At 39.9% G+C, this 19,872-nt stretch overlaps 2 protein-coding genes across 3 annotated transcripts; one reads left to right on the top strand and one right to left on the bottom strand.

Annotated features, from left to right (window-relative positions):
* Positions 1-1,418: 1,418 nt before the first annotated feature.
* mtx1b (metaxin 1b) lies at positions 1,419-13,501 on the bottom strand. Of its 2 annotated transcripts, XM_043218376.1 has the most exons (9): positions 13,388-13,473; positions 10,087-10,198; positions 8,935-9,004; positions 8,576-8,655; positions 7,589-7,681; positions 5,573-5,755; positions 3,919-3,995; positions 3,667-3,824; positions 1,419-3,581 (listed from the first exon to the last, which is right to left on the bottom strand). In XM_043218376.1, exons 2-9 carry the CDS (start codon positions 10,126-10,128, stop codon positions 3,370-3,372), a joined length of 915 nt encoding a protein of 304 aa, XP_043074311.1. In that variant the 5' UTR covers positions 10,129-10,198; positions 13,388-13,473; the 3' UTR covers positions 1,419-3,369. The 2 variants fall into 2 exon arrangements, with proteins under 2 accessions (XP_043074311.1, XP_043074309.1); XM_043218374.1 differs by lacking the exon at positions 10,087-10,198 and having other exon boundaries at positions 13,388-13,501.
* Positions 13,502-16,253: 2,752 nt separating this feature from the next.
* Positions 16,254-19,671, top strand: txnipa (thioredoxin interacting protein a). The gene is made up of 6 exons (XM_043217632.1): positions 16,254-16,717; positions 17,011-17,086; positions 17,175-17,322; positions 17,497-17,856; positions 17,948-18,262; positions 18,355-19,671. Exons 1-6 carry the CDS (start codon positions 16,462-16,464, stop codon positions 18,400-18,402), a joined length of 1,203 nt encoding a protein of 400 aa, XP_043073567.1. The 5' UTR covers positions 16,254-16,461; the 3' UTR covers positions 18,403-19,671.
* The last annotated feature ends 201 nt before the right edge of the window (positions 19,672-19,872 follow it).

Here is a 19,872-nt window from a genome sequence, read left to right as displayed (position 1 = left end):
CTCGTCGACGGCGGGGGAGAGATAACGAGCTTGTCAATCAACGCGCAAGTATTTATTACGGCCCTCTCCCGCTGCGCCTTCGTACCGCGCGGAGCTCCTCTCGGATTGAATTTCACCGAGCAAATTAAAGTTTTTGTTTCCGAGACTAAAAATAAACCTACCGAGTTTTGGGTTTGGTGAATGACAGAGAGCGCTTCCAAACGATGCGTACAGACTACAAAATAAAGCTAGGGAAGACCGCTTTGAGGGAGGGTTCCCTCGGCCCTGCTTATTCGTCTGTTTATTTATCGCGTGCTTAAGGTTAATGACATAAAACCAATTTTAATATTTCGTCAACGTTTGGTAGCGTCTGGTAACCGCAAACTAGCGCTGGTGTTTGTTTGGCGCCAAAATGCGCGCTTTGACTAATTTGTAAATGTGACTATAAACCAACAGTAGTAAAGGTCAATATTTCTTTGAAATAGAGATGAACACATAATCTAAACAGGAAAGCTGAATGAATAAGCTTTCTATTGACTTACAGTTAAGAATAGTACAATATTTGGCTTTGACAACTATTTTTTTTTTAAGTAATTATTAAGAAAATTGCTTTTAAGGTTGTCCAAATTATGTCCTTAGCAATGCATATGACTTAATGATTTGGGCATAAAGTTTATTCATTTTGATCCAACACAATGTACTATTTCTACCATATAGCCTAGCCCTGCGACTTAAGACTGATTTGTGGTAGAGGGTCACAAATAGGCCGTGTAAACGAAAGAATGAAAACACAAGAACTTCGTGGTTAGCCATCAATTAAGACGTTGTATTTCAACGGGGATGTTGCTAGCTAGGATGCAATAAACTGTAAGGGGCCCAGAAAACCTAGCAACTGCGTACTACGGACATAGGCGTCCTATTAGGCACCACAAGTCAACTTCATTGCAATAAACTAACATCCACTTACATTTTCAAGCTAGGAAGTCAATTTCTTTTGTCATTTGAAAGCAGTGTAAGTTTCTATGCAAATTATGCAATAGTTTAGTAACAGCTTTGCCACTGATTGGTTCGAGCAAACCGAGAGCAACCTGGGTCGACGCACCACAGCGGTAGCAATGCTATGAGTCTTTCTATACTGAACCTCTCTGAAACGCTCTCATGTTACATACAAAACACAGACCTCTCAAAACTCAAGAGAATGTGGGCGGTGGCGATTTTCAACTAAACGTTGAACCTGACACTAAACGGCAGCGTAATTGGAACAAGTCTACCAGAAAGAATTTTGACCAAGATGCATCCTAAGATTGTAGACCAATAATAAAGTTAAACACACGCAAGCTGTGTAAACAACCCACTTATCCTATGATATTGAACACGCCGACCGATGACCCCATTCTCGTTCTTAACGCTGAAAGAATCCAGAAAAAAAATGACTTAAATACTGCTACTGCACAGTCATGCCGATTTCTTTTTATTATTTATAGACTTAACAAAATACAGAAGATGAACGGCATGTACCAATCCAAACATTGCACAACGAAAGAGGAATCCTTTCTCGATTTAACAGTTGTTGCCGCCAACTGACAGCAAAGCCGTTTTGTGGAAGGCTCTTTGAGAAGGTTCGACCCAGAGAGGTATCGGTCAAGTGTGGCCTCAGAGAAACAAAAAGGGTTAATCCCAGCGTGCCTTGGGTTTCAAGTGAGCGCAGTGTTTGGCAAGAAATAAAGTTCTCCTCGGCGGTTCTCAGAAGAGCTTTAAAATCTGGCTGATTTATAAAGCTTTGGGTCTGGAGTGGTCAAAGAGCTCATAGATGGTTGGTTTTAAGATGAGAAGCCTGACGAGTTTACTCTGCGTGATTTCTGCAACGCGTTGGAAACGTTAATACAGCTTGACAGCATGTTTAGTCTGCAGGACAGAATATCAGGTCACTGCACCAAATTAATGCAATATTTATGGCTTGTCTGAAAGTGTAATGGTGCAGCTGTTAACACTTCTTTTAAAATTCCCTTTATAAAAATTAACCTTGGTTTTACTATAAATAAAACACACACACACAAAAACAAGACATAATTTTTGTAAGAAAAAAAAATCACGTTGCTTAGAAGATTTGGGTTTACTTTAAAGCTGCAGTCCGTAACTTTTTTTTTTTTTACAAATCATCCGAAATCAGTATTTGAGCAAGTACATAACCAGCCTATCTATCGCCTTCAGCCCAATTCACAACGGTTAGCTTGTGATAATGTTTTCTGGTTTGAGTGGTACGTGTAGGTTTTGCGGGAAACTGGAGCGTGGCACTGCGTCTTTACGTCAGATCTGTAAACATAAAAAAGCCGTCCCGGGTCCTGCAGCTGGAGCAGAGGTTCATCAAAGGCTATTCTCACAGCAGCTGGAATGATTGGATGTAAAAAACATATTTTGATGGCAGATTGTAATTCAGAATGAATTATTTGAAACGTCGTTGCCCATTATTATGCAATCGGAGATAAAAATCAATCATGTTGAAAAAATTCTATTTTAGTTTTAAATGGCTATGTATCTGAAAACTAAGGACAGGATTCACTCATTCCAGTGCAGGGACTGACTCGCTCCTCAAATCTGATGAATAGGCGCTGGAGCCGTGCCTGAGTACAAACTACTGGAGGAGGACAAATACAAGGAACTGAAACTCAATGTTTTCAAACAGAGATGGCGACAAAGAGGCAAAACTAACAGACTGCAGCTCTTTTAGTTTAATTAAGGTCATATTACTTACAATATTAATACTAGTGCTAACGTATGAAATTTATTATTATTAATAAATCATTAAGTTATGTTGCCATTGTTATTATTATTGGTAACCACAAACGAATCACGGTATTTGTAGTAAAACTATGGTCATCTAAATGGTAATCAATCTGCCAAAAAGAACACGACTACCACACTTTTACTATAATAAAACTATGGTTAATTTTCATAAGGGCCGTTATGACGTATATGAGCGATGTACAAAGTATTACTTTTTAACTAACAGCACAGACCAATTTCCTCACATTTATGCAGATTTTTCATTTTCTTTTTTCGCCGACCAGTAGATAAACCATTAAAACTGTGATACGTCTTTTTAATGACCCCCCAAAAAAAAAGTCAAAATTCCTTTCTGTTCGAGACCTGACAAAGTTACAGATCACAGCTATTATAATAACAATTATACTAACAATAATTAAAAAGCACCAATATGGGCTCGCTTGAGGCTTCATCAAGTGAGCGACTCTCGTTATAGCGCACACGTGCATGATGGGAGATTATAAAGGACTGAGGTAATAGTGTGTGCAGCTTCACTCTGAACGCCGGGTGAGTGATCGTGTGCGCATGTCGTCTCTTGTGGCTCCCATCCCGTGTTTTCTTCTTTCTTCAGTCCTCGTCTTCATCCTCCTCCTCTTCGTGGCTGGAGGTCTTCAGCTGCGGCCGCTCACGCTTGAGCGTAACGATCCCGGTGAGGATGGCGTAGCCCAGCATGGCTCCCACAGCGAACAGGACAGACAGGATCTGGTTACGGCGCTTGTGGGGCTCGTTGTCGAAGTCGCTGCTGTCAGGCTGAGCATGAACCTTACGACCCGGTGCCTCTGAAAAAGACAAGGTGCATGCAAGTTTGGTTGTTTTTAGTGAAAGTTTAAAGGCCCATTCACACAAAGCAAGTGCAATATGCACCTCGTGTATCAGAGGGGAAGTAGAGTGCTAGGATGTTGGCGCAGTACTGCTGAAGGTTGTTCAGAGAGTTGAGGTGCTGCTGGAGCTTTCCGTTAGGCAGTTTGATCTTCAACAGAGGAGCCAGGTGTGCAAACACATACGCATCCAGCGATGAGGGACTGCAAGCACATGAAACATCACGGATGCGCATGATTTTCACATCAACACATACACAGACAAATTACGCAATCACACGCGACTGGTGTTGCTTACGAGTCTCCAAAGAAGAACTTCTGTGATCCCAGTCTCTGAGACAGCAGGGTCATACATTCAAATGCATCCCGATAAAGCTGCAAAGCAGAAACGCAAACACAAAGTTTACCTCGAATTTTCCAAAAACAATGCATCGTAACAGCTGGCAGTATTTGTAAAAAGGATGTCTTTGCTCGTAACCGTCTCTTCCATAGCCTTCCTCTTAACCCACCAAAGCAGCGATAACACAAAGACACGTTGCTATGGCAATCAGACATCTGACCCAATTCTTTCTATGTTGTGTAAACATACGATGGAGATCCAGCAGTGTCTTTGAAACAAATGTAGACCACTAGACTGTCAAAAACAAAGACTACATATATAAATGGCCTTCTACTGCGTTCTCATGGTTTTGTTGACATGAACCAAAATAATCAACTGATGACTTTTTTTTTTTTTTTTTTTTTTACTGATTTACTTTAGCATATAGTATACCCTTAATTATACTACCTTGTTAACTAGAGAAAGCAAAAAAGTGTTAAACTTTCTAAGTGGAAACTGGTTATAACTTTGGATTATAGCTATGGATTACAAGTGATAACGCTGTAAATAATGTTCAGTTTCTTGCACAGACTGATTGTTTTGCTTCATAAGGCCTCATTATTTCATCTGAATAACCTTTCGGTTTCATAGAGACATTAAGATCTTTACTTTTCCATTGAAAAAAAGGTCACCTACAGTAGAGCCGTATAATATTAATGTTTTGTGTATCAAGACCATAATTGTTGTTTTAGCTATGTGTGAGCTGACATCGTCATATATAAATGAGTATTTGCAAAAGACAAACAAACACCAATCTTGAGATTCCAAAAGCATTCACTGCATGATGAAGCCTATGATAATGCAGTTACAATAATATGACGTTTATGTTATGAAAGCAAAAAAAATAGCAAGAGTGCCATGATTGCATGCGTTGCATTGATTTTAGTTCAACAAAGAAATCTTGAGTGAGACGCATTTAAGGACGCAATATTGTCCGTTTTTATTTCGCAGATGAAAATAGTTCTATTCTGTTGTATATAGTTAAGTGGAAAATACATCACATTTGCAATATTTGAGAAATTATTATATTTTTATTTCTAAGGTCCAGGGGCATACTCTGTATCTGTATTTCAAACTATTATTTTTACGTCAGTGAAATTGTATGTCTGTTGAATTGTCTTTGAATCTGTATGTATTTTCTATCTGAAAAGAAAAAAAAAAATTATAAAAAAAGAAAATAGTTCTAAAATACAGCTGGAACAGAACATTTGTGTGTTTCAGATCAACAATTCAGGGTTTTGTTCATGAATGGATCCGTTTTTGAACAAAACCGATTGAGATTTATTGATCCATTCATAAAAACAGCCATTTGCTCTGTTTCTAAACGAATCAGCCATTTTGAACAAATCATTAAAATGAATGATTCAATGAAGGCAGGGTCTTGTCGATTCATGAAAAGCCTAAATCAGCCAAAATATCAACACAAAAACACGCTCAGCAAAATATTGTTTAATTTTTGTTATCGAGCACGTCACAAAAATGATATACAATTTTCGCACACCCCTAATCTACACTATTTCGTGGATAGCCTAAAAGTGAGTAAATGAACAGCAAAATGTAATTTTTGCCTCACCTCTTTCTCCAGCTGTTCACCGGCCTCCAGGACTGGGTCTCCCCTCACGAGCCTCAACTTCTCCAGCTGCTGGCCATGCATGCGGTTGGGTAGCAGGAAGTTGAGAGGGAAGGAGATGTTTTCTGCATACCAGCACCGTGTAACATCCACATAGTTTTTAGAGTCTATCCACAGCGTGTAGATCTGCACAGAAAGGTGGGGTCAGAAACATGGGGTTTCTCAGAACTCCCCTTCAGCTCCACTAAGACTGTTTATGCCTCCGTTTCACGGTTTTAAAGAGGAAAACGGGCTGTGCAGCTCATCAGTGAGCATGACAGATGTCCTCAGGGGGACAGTGAAAGATCAAACATCAACATTTGACTGTGTCATCATGCAGAGTTCAACTCAAGGTCAAGGAGCTTTGTAATGAGCCATACGGACTGTAACATATGTGTGTGTACAGTATTATGCATTTAGTCAGATTTACACTATATAAACAAGTATTGAGAAACCTGACAATACACCAACAAACACTTTGCATTCTAAATACACAGACATCAATATGGATTCGGTTCCCGTCTTTGCAGCTATAGCAGCTTTCACTCTTCTGGGAAGGCTTTCCCCGAGATTTGAGATTTCTGTAATCATTTTTGACCATTCAGCCAGTAGAGCATTTGTGAGGTCAGGCACTGATGTTGAACGAGAAGTCCTGGCTCGCAGTCTCCGTTCCAGCTCATCTCAAAAGTGTTTGATGGGCTTGAGGTCAGGGTTCTGCGCGGGCTAGTGATGTTCTTCCACATCAAACTCATCCAGCCATGTCTTTACGTACCTCTTTGTACATTGGGGCATAGTCATGCTAGAATAAAAGTGGGCCTTGCCTGAAGCGTTCCCACAAAGTTGAAAGCAAGCTTGAAGATCTTTAAAAAAAGCCTGGTACCATTATCTGCGTGCTTTACTCCACTCAATCTGATGTTTGGCATTGTTCAGGGTGAAATGAAGCTTGCATGCGTCGCTAGCCAACTACTGCTGCAAACTCCGTCATTTTCAACATTTCAACAATTTACGAAGTTCAAGAGGTCATGTTCTTGGGCACAATAAGCAAACGATACATTCTGCATCTTTCATTCCAGTTAAATATATATAGTTTGTTTCAATCTACTAATTTTAGCATGTCAATGGTGAACGTGTGTTTTTGAAGAGTGCCCATGTGCATAAACATATGAGCGAAACTTGAAAGTATGACATAAGAGAAACCATGAAAAAAAAAAAAAAAAAAAAAAGACAAGGAACAAAAGGAGTAAAGTAGTCATTTGGTGCCATTCAATATAGCAGCATCTCAAAGATCCCAAATCAATGAATTAACAGAAGTGATTTTACCACCGTGTGTGTGAGGTCCTTAATGCTGACCATATATTGGTAAACCAAGTACAGAGTTATATAACCAGATTCATTTTTAATTAACTATTGTAGCAACACATTACTTTTATGTAATGCCAAAATTACATAGTGCAATATTTTTCATAAAATGGTTTCGAAATTAGTTACTTTTAGTTATAAAAGTACTACAATTTTGTAATGCATGCCAAATGCAGATAGCATGGCGAATTTACATCTGTGTTAATAAAAATGAAATTTCTGAAATCTTTTCTATCTTAGTGTTTTGGTCTTGTTTTCTAATATAACCATCTACACATTCTTGAATTAGGATGCATTCGCTTGACAAGTAAATTTAATTATTGTATCTGGTTTTCTTAAAATATACAGATTTAGTTTGTTCGTTTCGGTATATCTGCCAGTGGGGCAAGAAAATAATCTTGTTTAGCCTTGTTTCAAGCATTAGATATCAATATATAAGACTGGAATTTTTGGTCAGAAAACAAGACAAATATCAAGTAATTTTACTTTTATCTAATTTATAGATATTTGTACTAGAAGGTAAGACAAAAATACTAATAAAATTGCTTTACTGCAGTGTATAATAGACATATGACTATATGGACAAAACTATTTAATTGTCTTTTGCTGCTCACTCCTCACCAGTGCCGGTAACAGTTTCTCCTCCAGTAGAGAGACAAAGGCAAGTGTATCTGCACCCTCCTTTGCCGATAGGTCATAGTCTGCATTGTACTTCTGAAACACAAGAGACAGTATGTAACGGCACCCATCAAAAGCACTCATCGCATTCACACTGAATTGTACTCTATTGTTCTTCTACTGAAAAAGCAGTGACTACCAATCAAAGCAGCAGCTGCGGTATGACAGCGGCTGTTAATGCAAGCAAGCAGTGAATGTAACTGACCGTGATGTGTTTAGACAAAGTGTTTAAACATTTCTGGATGTCTAACACAAAGCCAAAATCCCTCTCAGGGACTAAATGGACGAGAACGGAAGGTTTCAAGCAATAAAATTAGTCAATTTCCATGTCTCTTTCACGGGGGTAACTCAGACATGCTGTGCACACCCTTAGTTCACCACTAACAAGCTGTAAAAGCTTGTGCCATAGACACCCCCTACAAAACAAACCAGAAGCTGCATACACTTTCCTCACAGCTACAACAGTTCACATAACCAACAATACGGAGTAAACGGAATTATTTTCTTTATAAAATAATAGAGAGAGACATGACCAGGTAACAGGTACGCTTTTAAAATGTAAATATTTGGCACTTTTGTCTCTTAAAATATACCTTAGGTTAACTACTTCATGATTCATATGCACTCAGTCTTTGTAAATGAGGCAGACATTTTCTATTGCATCTATTGCATTCTGGGTACAGGTTTCCAGGTCTAAGCCTAGAAGTTTTTTCTGTAAAAAGAGCTTTAAAACACCGTTCTTCACATCTCTCAACCCTCTCTCACAGCCTGCTTAGCATCTTCAAGGAAAACCCATCCCCTTTGTTCTGAGATGGAGATCTTGATTTAGATGCTGAGGAGTTTTAGGGTCTAATCCTCACCTGTTGAGAGTGTGTGTGTGTGTGTGTGTGTGTTGGTCTGTCTCTGAGGGTTGAGAGGGAGGTTGTTCACCTGTTTCCTGAGATGAATGATGATCTTACTGGGCTGGGAGATGCTTCCTTCTTCCCTGGTCTTCAGAGCAGGCAGAGTACCTTTTGAAGGAGAAACGGCTCGCATGTTAACTCTACTCGAGAAAATTTGAGAACAATTCAACACAGCCCCTTAAGCACAAGTGTATTTCAACCTAACGCTCTCCTCAAAAAGTTCCAGAAGTCAGTGGATGCTTGACCCATTAACCTACGACCTCTTGAACTCTGACCCAAACTGAACGAGGGTGTAATGAGCAGTCTTAGGTTCTTTGGCAGTAGCTCACTTTAACAGCTTCATGTATCAGATGACGAGTGAAGCCTGACGTGATTCAGAAAACACACCTGTAGGGCTTCTCCATGGGTTGGTGATTTTGTGAACTTTAAGAGGAGCTCCAGCAAACTTGGCATAGGCCTAAGAAAACAAAAAAACAGCGAAAACAGAATTAACTCATTCATGCCAAGCTACAAATTAAAAAGTCTTAAAATCAACAAAGTGTAACTATTGATTTCTAGGAGCAAAATCCCAATTTTATCCCAAACACACCAAAACTACTCAAACAAATGCAAACATAATTTTCTTTTAAAATGCACTCTGTTAATCAGTTGAATTATAATACAAATATTTCTTGTAAATTGTTGTAGACACTTGTACACAGATTGTTTTTAACTTGAAAGCATTTTATTTAGTTTAGTTTATAAGAAGTTTGTGAAAACTAACCATTATCCCAAACTACTCTTTGGCATAAAATGTTTTTTTTGTTGTTGTTGTTGTTTTTCTTTTCATTCCCTTCATTTTAATATTAGGAAGATTGCATCACCTTGACCTTTTTTATAGTAATTATTTTTATTACCTTAAAATATTTTCAATTGTGCATTTATATTATTTTTCTTTTTACAGCATGTCTATATAATTGGAGTTTCAGATTTAGTTTTAGTTACAGTAAATAAAAAAAAAAGAAGAAAAGTAGAAATTTTGCCTTAAATATAGCTGATTTTTTTCTGTTTAAATAATTAAATAACATGTCTGAGAGATTGACCATTGTCTGTTTACATTAAAAACCGTACAATCCAATAAATTATGTTTCACAGTTATTGTATTTTGGCAGGCAAAGCATGATGATAGATAGTACAGACTCAATACAGTTGAGTAATAGTAGTGCTGGATCATCAGAGCATTGCTTCACCGAGACATTTCTGTGAGACTCGATGGGTAAGCTACTAATTGCGCCGTCCAAAAATGTGCTGACTTGAGTTAGTGTCTGGGAGGGTCTCATGATTGCCAGCGGGGGAAAAAAAAAATACAAAAAAAATAAAATCCTGGACTCACTCCAAGCTCTGTTAGTAAACAAAATTTTGCAGCCAGCTGCTTTAAATCGAACACGGAGACGTCAATCATCTCTCGCACTCAGAGGAATTAATCAAAGTCACATCTCTGAGCGAAAAAACTAAGCTGGAGGAGGAGAAAAAAAAAACAAAAAAAAACAAAGATCCGACCTGAGATAGCATCTTATTTCCAGCCGGTCTCGACAGCACCATAAAAGAAGATCAAACGGCAGCGCTGCCGCTCTGTAAATTCCAGTGCGGTTTGCGGCTCCTGACTGCCATGCTGAGAAGGCATTTAGCAGGGAAAAAAAAAAAATATCATAGTGTTACATAACACAAAGAAAAGATAAACTGAGGGAGTACAAGAGTAATAGGTTGTCTGGAACAGAAACGAATCACGCATCCCAAAATGTAGGATGACATGGGGACAGTGAAGGATTGAAAGCGGTAATAAAACAGACATAAACACAACATGATTGAGGTTCAGATGCATGGCTTAATCTGGCAACCGAAGAGCCTGAGAGAGAGTCTGGCTGCAGTTAAAGTAATGCTCACCTCGTTGAGCGAACTGCCTAATTTAGTCATGTGCTACTTGTCTGAAACACACAGACAAGCTTAGGAAAGCATGAACCGAGGTTTTATGTTACAGTCTAAGCCAAAGCTTTGCCACTAAACCTACAGCCTGATTATCTTCTTAAATGCATCAATTTTCTACCTCGACTGCTAGTTTGGACTGAACAACCATCACAACTAATCAAAGAACCGGCTTTACTGACAGAGATGCGAACGAACACGTCGAAGGATATATATCGCCGAGCCCAACATGAAAACAAAAGTTTGAATTTGATTGACTGGCTTCAACAGGTTTTCCCCAATACCGCAGCAAAGAACGCTTGAGCAGAGCAACTCCATATTAATCAATGTCTGTGAAGTTCAAAGCAAAGAAACTTTAAAAAGGTATTCAAGAGTTTTGTCTTTGCCGAGATGTTTTCAGATTCGGCCAATCCTTTGTATTCTCCCCCCCTCGGGTAAACATCAAAGCACCAACTCAGTCTGAAAGCATAAATAAATAAACAACCGTGATTGGTCACTTCACATGTCAGTCACACGGCCTCTTCCTGACTAAGTGGCGGTCCTTGGATCAACAATGCGTGAAATAATTTAAAAGGTTCTGGAGCAATCCGTAACATTTCCTCCAGCGAAAAACTCCTTCCTCTGAATCCAAAGTAAACGGGCAGTGTATCTACGAATAAAAGCCTTTTACCAAACGCATAAATGAAGCTTACAAAGAAATGCTCAATTTTAGAAATACGAAAAAGCTGTAAAATTATTCAACGCGCCACATTGTTTAAGAATAGTTTTACCTAACATATTCCAGCAATACAACGCGCGTGTCGATCCAACCGGTTTCCCTTTCCCAGCATCTGCTTATACAGCTTTCCTCTACTCAACAGAAGTGGAGACTCGAGCCTCTGACGACTGATCTGTAGACGGACAGACCAAAAACACTCGTTCACCATGAGAATGTTTAGGCTAGACGAGACCGAGAAAGCCGTCACCATTGCAAAACATTCTCCAGGCTCCATCGTTTTACCATAAAGCTGAAAAAAAAAAAAAATGTAATAAATCTCATTTGCATTAACCTATCTGTACTTTGTGCAATTTTATTATTGATTATGACAGCAGGCTGGCAGGTTTCCAGGCTTAAGATGCAGTCAGACGTACTTTTGATTCAGGTGTCTTCACCACATAACCACTACTCAAAACAAGTCCGTGTTGGATTTGTGCCATTCCCTGCTCTCATTCCTATTCCTATTTTAATAGTTAGATGTTAGATGTATTTTATGCATTCAAAAGCAGTTAAATTAAAAGTTTAGTAAAAGGCTTTCGCAGAGAATCTGGGATATGCCTTCAAAAGGAAACCACGAAATGTTTTAATAAGAGCAGGATGACTGGATGGTCGTTGATGCTGAAAATGAGCTTGAATTGAGTGATTCGGTTTCGTTTTTCTTCCCGTCACTGTCGGGAAATGCGAGAAGCTCTCGGGTGCCGTTTGTTTTTGTGTTTGGGACCCTTCACCCCCCAGCACACACAAACCGCTGGCTGTTTAGACAGCTGCGTCAGACGGGCTGATAGTCCTGTCCTTGTCTACCATCACACACACCGAGTGTACACAAACAAGGACAAGTGATAGCAGACACACACGGCCGCCGCTCACCATTACAAAAACAAAAAAACCAATGGGATTTCTATTTGATGTGAACACTCGTCGGTTTTAAAGGGGGTGTAACAATGAGGCGTTTGCCCTCCTTAAAGCAGTATAGCATTAACTCTGCAGTAAATGGGTGCCGTCAGAATGAGAGTCCTGTGTTGTTGTTTTTTTGATTTCAAAGAAACAGATACAACACTAAGATGGAACCTAACCATCACTTTTGGCCGATAATACATAATGAGTTCTCCAGGGAAAATGCATCAAAATCCATCATCATATTTGTTTAGAGCCGTTTTCACTTGTGAATAGAGATGTCTTTTTCGCTGCAGAAAGCAATACGGAGAACTCAAGACATGTATTTTAGACGAAAGTTAAGTGTCTTGATGGATTTGTTTCTTACACACACGTAGGTTTTCATCAAGAGGTTTTTATCTGTATACCGTGCTTTACTCATAATACTGCTTTCTCAAGTGAAAAAGTCGTCTTATTTAAATCAGGTTAAAAATATGCATCGATCAAGCACCCATTCACAAGCGAAAACAGTTCAGGTATGTTGGCGGATATTGAGAGGATGGGCTTTTTCACCGGAAGAATCCTTATGGATGAAAATCTGCAGTTCTTCCCTTCACATTCCCAAGATTGGACTTTCTTCAAATCTGTACCCACAAATAAACAGACTCTTTCTTTTGGATGACCTTAGAGTGAGGACTGTTCCTTTAAGACGCTCTCATGGTCTTCGTCAAAGCACGGATTTAAAAACTAAACTTAATATCAGTCATCGTCATCAAAACGTCACGATATTGTACATTTGAATGCAACAATGTTTTTAATTTCGAACATATTAGAACATAAGATTGCCATTATTTTTACAATAAACAATTGTAGGAGATGAAAAATAAATTCTGCACTATCACCAGTTCACTAATCAAATGTTTGCGACAGATCGAGAAAGGTGAACATAATTAGTATAACAGGAATAACGTGACCTAGTGTAAATCACTCATGCTGCCAAAAATGGAATTCCTGTAAACCATCCACTGAACCAAGAGGATCGTCCGATGTTTTATCAGACACACAACTGTTTAATATAAGCATAAGCCCATACAGACATGTGTGACTGTGACACGCGCGCTGTTGAGTCACCTCCCATCTCTCCTGGCAACCGACACACAACTACAACACATTCACTGTAAACCCCGCGAAACACGGCACGGGCGAAACGCCTGCGATACGCATTTAACCGGTGCGTTTCTCTCTTACCAGCACGGTTAAGCAGTCGATATCTACCGAAGGTAATCCGTGGTCGCCTTTCCAACAGAACAACTCCAAGGGGGCAGCCATATTTGAGAGACTTTTAAGTGACTTTTCACCCGGAAGTACTGCGTTCTATGGTTGCTACTAGCAACTGTCAGTTGTTGAAGAACACTAAACAAGTCCTTTCAACCATTTATTATTACAGTTATAAACAGTGCTTACAACCCCTGGGCACCTTTTCGTTGTAAAGTTGGATAATGACTTAAAGAAATAGAGAAATTAATGTTTTCGTAGATCCAAAAACGATTTGTAAGAATATACATTAATTGATCAAATGGTTTTAACGCATACTTATCAAATATAAACTATAAAAGTAATTTAAATCATTTTTTACTGACTGAGATGCGAGTTTTACTAACTTTCGTAGAAAATCACTGCCTCTTACTGTTAGACTTAAACACTATAAAGAAGAAAACATGTGCAGTGTTTAACATTTAAATTCAGATGAACTGCATGCCACAGGAGGTCAGTTTTTATCATTTGCGGCTCGCAGAGATTATATTAAACCAATAGTTGACCAAAAATGGCAAGTCACATTATTTTTTTTCACATTCATTTATTTTTATACGTGACCAGCAGAGGGAGCCAATGTCACAGTCCAGCCCTCTATCTCTCGTCCACTGGGAGGCGCTCTTCTCCTCCGTCCTATATATTTATGACGACAAGATGTTATGTTTGCTTTTTTATGCAGCTAAGACTTGCATTATTGTAGAACGTATGATAAGATGGTGAACAAGTACATTCAAGTTAAAACACACCTGAAAAAAAATAATACAAAACAGGAATATACTAGCTATATACATTATAACAATTAATAATAATAATAATAATTTGTGCTACTCATAATTTCTAGAAACTAAGAGATGTTATATTAAAAATGTGAAATATTAGACGGATTAGTCAGAGCGATGCCAGCGCTTATGGAGATCCAGACTGTTCATATTCATACACATGCGTTTGTCCTTCGTGATCTCAAGATCTCTCCACATTTTAAATGATCATTTAGAACAATTTAGCCAAAATATCTACAGAAAGAAAGTCTGCTAAATGGATAGTTCACACACAATCGTCATCATTTACTATTCTATTACTATACTCATTTTCCTTATGCCCCGTGTTATAGAAATCTGTTTGGTTGCTTGAAAGAATTTTCATTTTCTCTTTAAAAGTTTTCATAATTCATATCCATGCAGTATCCCAAAAATAACAAAACCCCTCTCTCCCAAAGGCAGTGGTTCTATGGGATGTGTACGACTTCTGAAAAACGACAAGTGCATGTGAAAAAATCAAGAGAATATATCAAGAGTGTGTATGCAGCTTAAACTTATTAGATCGCTATTATTTTCACCATGCAGCTACAAATTTTTTTAAGGCAGTTATTTCTATCTTTTGCTACAGTGTAGGAATTATCAGATTGGTTTTAAATGTAGTAAGTTTTCCGCCTGACGACAGCCAGCGCTCCACACAGAGATCTGGGCCTGTATTCACCAGACCTTTAATCTTACCACTTTGAGGTCTGCTAAACAGCAGAGTTTTCTCTTGAGACCTACTCACAAAGCTGCCGAGGCAAACTTTTACTAGGGAATAGAGAAAATACATATAGAAATATAGAGATATATATATAGAAAATATAGAAATATACCGTATATTCATTTATTTCTACAGTCAACAAAATTGCTATACCCCTATACAACACTGAGAGGAATACTGAGGAAAAAAATACAACCATAAACACATTTTGTACTTTTTTGCAACATGTTATCATCAAAATGTTTATTAGTGCTACCTAATTAAACTTTTAATTGATTTTGCAACATTTTAGTGCAATTCTCAATAATAACTGCAATTGGATTTATATTTTAAACATAAATTATCCCACTTTTGTGACCATTGTGTCGATTCGATGAATAAACCTGGATAAATGTAAATTCATATTGTGCATATTATATATATATATACGTTTATATTAATATCTGTTATATATAAATCTATGTAATATATAAACAACACTTATGTAAATATTTTCAAAACATACACTGTATGTGTGTGTATTTATACTTAATAAATAAATACAACACACACACACATACGCCAACAAAAACCTTTATTTTGGATGCGAGTATTCATGATCATCCTAGATAAAGATATTGTGTGGCAATAATCTTTGTCACATTTTACACTTCACCTCGCCATCATCTTCTCTGACACACCACAGCAAAAGATAGAAAATATGTAAATGTAATACCATTTAACCTATTAACTGAAAATACAAATGTGCTAGTTTGGCCACTACTGTTAATCTTGTAGAAACAGTCAAGTGCTTTTTCAAGTGCTAGTCGGCGGATGTTGATAATCTAGTTTGTCCCAGCAGATGCTTGAGTGTTTTTCTTTTCGGGGGAACACCGCCTCTCCCTCTCAGCTGTGTCCCAGTACATCCAAACGGTGCACGTAGCACACATTGAGGTGCTCGGTTGAATTTCTCATTGGTTCTCTAAAGCGTTGGGCATGCCCTTGCAACATCCCGCTCCTTTGTTCAGACTTCATCGCCGGAGACACTCCTCCAGCGCCTCCTCCTCCTCCTTCTTCTTCGTCTTCTTCCTGCAGCCGCTGTGCACTCGCTCTGCGCTCTCGGCCACGAGGTGTCCACGCGCCGCTTCTGGGCGCTGATTGGCCGGTGACGACACCAACACCGAATCTCGACCAATGGGAGCGCTGTGCACGCGCTGAGCCACGCCGTGCATACCACCTCCACATGAACAGCTGAAGTGGTAAACAAGCCCAGTGAGTCACTGGCGGTATAAAACCCTAGCCTAGCCAAGCGTGCACAAAGCTCTTAAACTGACCATGCGAGCGAGGAGTGTGTGAGTCGGGAATCTGCACGAAGCACTAATCCACTGCATTTCGCGCCAGGTCAAGTTCCGGACGCACTTTCGAGGGACTACTGAGCGTCTGGTTGAACTGCCAACTTTTAGAAACCCGTCTCCGTTTCGTCGCGGCTCGGAAGTTTATCAAACGACACGATGGTGGCGATGACAAAAAGAGTCAAGGTCTTCGAGATCGTCTTCAACGATCCGTCCAAGACGTTTTACTGCAGCGGGGATAAAGTGGCCGGGAAGATCTTGGTGGAGGTGTCGGAGATGACCAGGGTGATGGCCATGAAGGTCCTGGGGGTCGGGTGCGCTAAAGTGGAGTACGCCAAAGGCAAACAGAGATGCCGTGAAGAAATGGACTATCTGAAGTATGAAGACCTCGTCCACCTGGATGACCACCCAGCAGGTGAGTTACAGCTGTTCAAGTGTGCGTTCAAAGCTGACTTTGCTTTGGTTGAGGTGATGCTGATGTTGGGAACAGCGTTACATCGTGAAGGAGAAACGCGTGATATTTTAAGTTAAAGTGTTACAGAGTTGTGTTGGTTATTTGAAAATAGTTCTAGCTGATCGTTCATCTCAACAAAAGTACCTAGCTGATATCATACTCGTGGTTCATAGTAAGGGGAATTCCTTTGCGTTTAATGGGTTTGTTTGTATCGTGACCTCTCAGAACTCATCAAAACTTTTATCTTCTCGCAGACACTGATGGTTCGGTCATCCTCCGTCCTGGCAACAAATACGAATACTCGTTTGGCTTCGAGCTTCCTCAGCAAGGGTGAGCATTCCCCGTTAACAAACTCTTGCCGTGCGTTTCCCACCAAGTCGCTTGCTGGTTATTTAATACAAGTGTTATTTCTCAACAGACAACTGGTGTCTTCCTACAAGGGCAAGTTCGGGTATGTTCAGTACTTTGTGAAAGCTCTGATGGAAAGACCCGCTCAGCCTGCCCTGGAGTGTAAGAAGCACTTTGAGGTGGAAGAGCCCTTGGATGTCAATACCCCAGACTTGCTGGTGAGTTCCTCATATCGGTGATGCATCACAAGTCTTCTGATTGGGCTTTTCACAATTCTGATCTTTTGTGGTCGAGCGCCCACATTGAGCCTGTTGGGCGTGCGCACTTTGATTGCAATGTTTTGGTTCGTTGAGCATAACAATCGTAACCGTATCCTGTTGTCCACCCAACAGTCCCCTACCGGAGGCATGAAGGAGAAGAAGGTCACCTGCATGTTCATCCCAGACGGCCAGGTCTCTCTAAATGCCAAAATCGACAGGCGTGGCTTCTGTGAGGGTGAAGAGATCTGCATCGATGCCAAATTCGAGAACACCTGCTCTCGCATCGTGGTACCCAAAGCGGCCATCGTGGCCAAGCACACCTACCAGGCCAACGGCCGCACCAAACTCTTCAGGCAAAAACTCTCCTCGGTACGTGGCAACCACATCATCTCCGGCATGTGCGACGCCTGGCAGGGCAAGAGCATCCGTGTGCCCAAGATCAAGCCCTCCATCTTGGGTTGCAACATCATTCGAGTGGAATACGCGCTCATGGTAAGTGCCGCCTTTCGAGATCGTTTTAACATCATGGTGTTGCATCTACAAACTTTGAGGCGCTTACCTGGAGCTCTTTTGTTCTTTACAGATTTACATGCACATCCCTGGCAGCGATAAGTTGGTTCTGGAGCTGCCCTTGGTCATCGGGACCGTTCCCTACAATGGTTTTGGTAGCCGCACCAACAGCATGAGCAGTCAGGATGGTTCAGTCAGCAATGCATCCAATAGCTGGGTGTCCCTGCGGATGCCATCGTCTGCGCCGCCGAGCTACTGCGACATTACGCGCGACTGCAGCCTGGAGCAACCTCTCACGCCTCTGTTGGATGACTATGATGGTGGAGACAGTCCCATCTTCATGAACGCGCCCCAATTCCAGTTCCCTCCACTCCCTGCTTATTCTGAGGTGAGTTACTTGGTGCGTGCTGATCGCTGAATGCTGATTGCTATTGGATATCAACAGAAAACCAATGCAATTTTTCTTCTTCTATCGTTCAGGTGGAGGAGGAATACAACAGCAACGCCCGCATGCTTCCCGTCTGCTGAACCAAGCTGGCAGAGCGCTAGAACTGAACTGTTGCCCATCGTAAAAGGGTGTCTTTTCCACTCCTAAGCACTTCAGGCTTTCACCACGCGGATCAGAGCTGGTCTGAGAAGTGTCGTATGAATATGTGGAGATTTTGGGGCCCGAGTGACCCCTCTGCAGGACGAGCTAGTCGAAGGAAGAAGATGTGAAGGCCGAGCTCTCCTGTGCCTGCATTGCTGACAGCCATCTTATATCATGCATCAGTCAAGCTAAATGTGTTTCTGTCATATTTTTGATGCTGTTTCTGGGCCTGAAAGAGGGCGCTCGGGCTGTTTGGCGTGCTGTACTTTGTTTGAGCTGCTCTTTTTTTGAGATTACTGCTGAGGCGCAAACTGATTGCGCCGCATTATATCCATTTAAGCACACATAGACCTTCCCAAATGTTGGTCATGTACTTTCCATTAATCCCCAGTACAATTAACATTTAGTGCGTCATTATCATTCCGTAATGTTTTTATTTTTGTTTGTGGGGATGGAAAATTTCATTTGTAGAAACATTCTTCGACACTTTTTTTTGTTTGATTGTATGTTGGTCGTGAGGTTTGAGTTAATGTGCTGTCCAGAGATATTATTATTATTATTATTCTAAGTTACTGAAATATAAAGAGAAACATAGTATATTGAGTTTTTCAGCAAGGGAAAAATCATTCAGTGTCAGTCTATATAATGTACCAGTGTTTTGTGTTTCATTTCAATGCACTTTTTTATGGATGCAAGTTGCTGTGTAACTACTCGCAGGGAGATTTCCTACGTTATTCGTTTTAGTTTTTCTCTCGTCTTCCAAAATTGTTCATCGAGGGATCAAGCATTGCACGTGCAACTTAAGACTGTACTGTAATGCGTTCAAAGCCTCGTCCTAACAAAGGGCTTCACTGATGTTGCTTCTTCCACTGTGGACTTGAAACATTAGGCCAAAAAAGAACTTAATACTTCAAGTGCCAAAATTGGGGTCCGTTTTGGACCATGTTCGTTTGCGAGACCAGAAGCTGCACTGTGTGTCGACTTATCCTGAAGTCTTTTTGATGAACATTTCACTTGTGGAGATCTTCCTGAACATTGTTCAGTGTGTGTGTGTGTGTGTGTGTGTGTTTTGTTTCTTATAGAATGCAAAATGACTCTTACTGTTATTGTAAACAGTGCAAATTTGCAATGTGCAAAGTATCACTTTTGTATCTAAATTAAAGTGTTTTTTGTATGAGAACTCATTTTCAATAAAAATTTTAAGGTTATATTATCGTTTTTGCATTGTGTTGTTTATTTGAAGTATCTTTTAAATGATAACCACTACTTCTGAATCTCAAGTATCAATCATTTAATCGATTTAGTATTAATCAGTACTGAAGATAAAATGCTTGTCATTGCAATACACGTAACTGTCTTCAGTACTGTAAAAGCTAGTGCTTTATTAGATAAGAATCATGATATTTTGA

The sequence above is a fragment of the Puntigrus tetrazona genome, chromosome 19 (genome assembly GCF_018831695.1).
Source record: "Puntigrus tetrazona isolate hp1 chromosome 19, ASM1883169v1, whole genome shotgun sequence".
NCBI lineage: Eukaryota > Metazoa > Chordata > Actinopteri > Cypriniformes > Cyprinidae > Puntigrus > Puntigrus tetrazona.
This window is presented reverse-complemented; position numbering and strand designations above follow the sequence as displayed.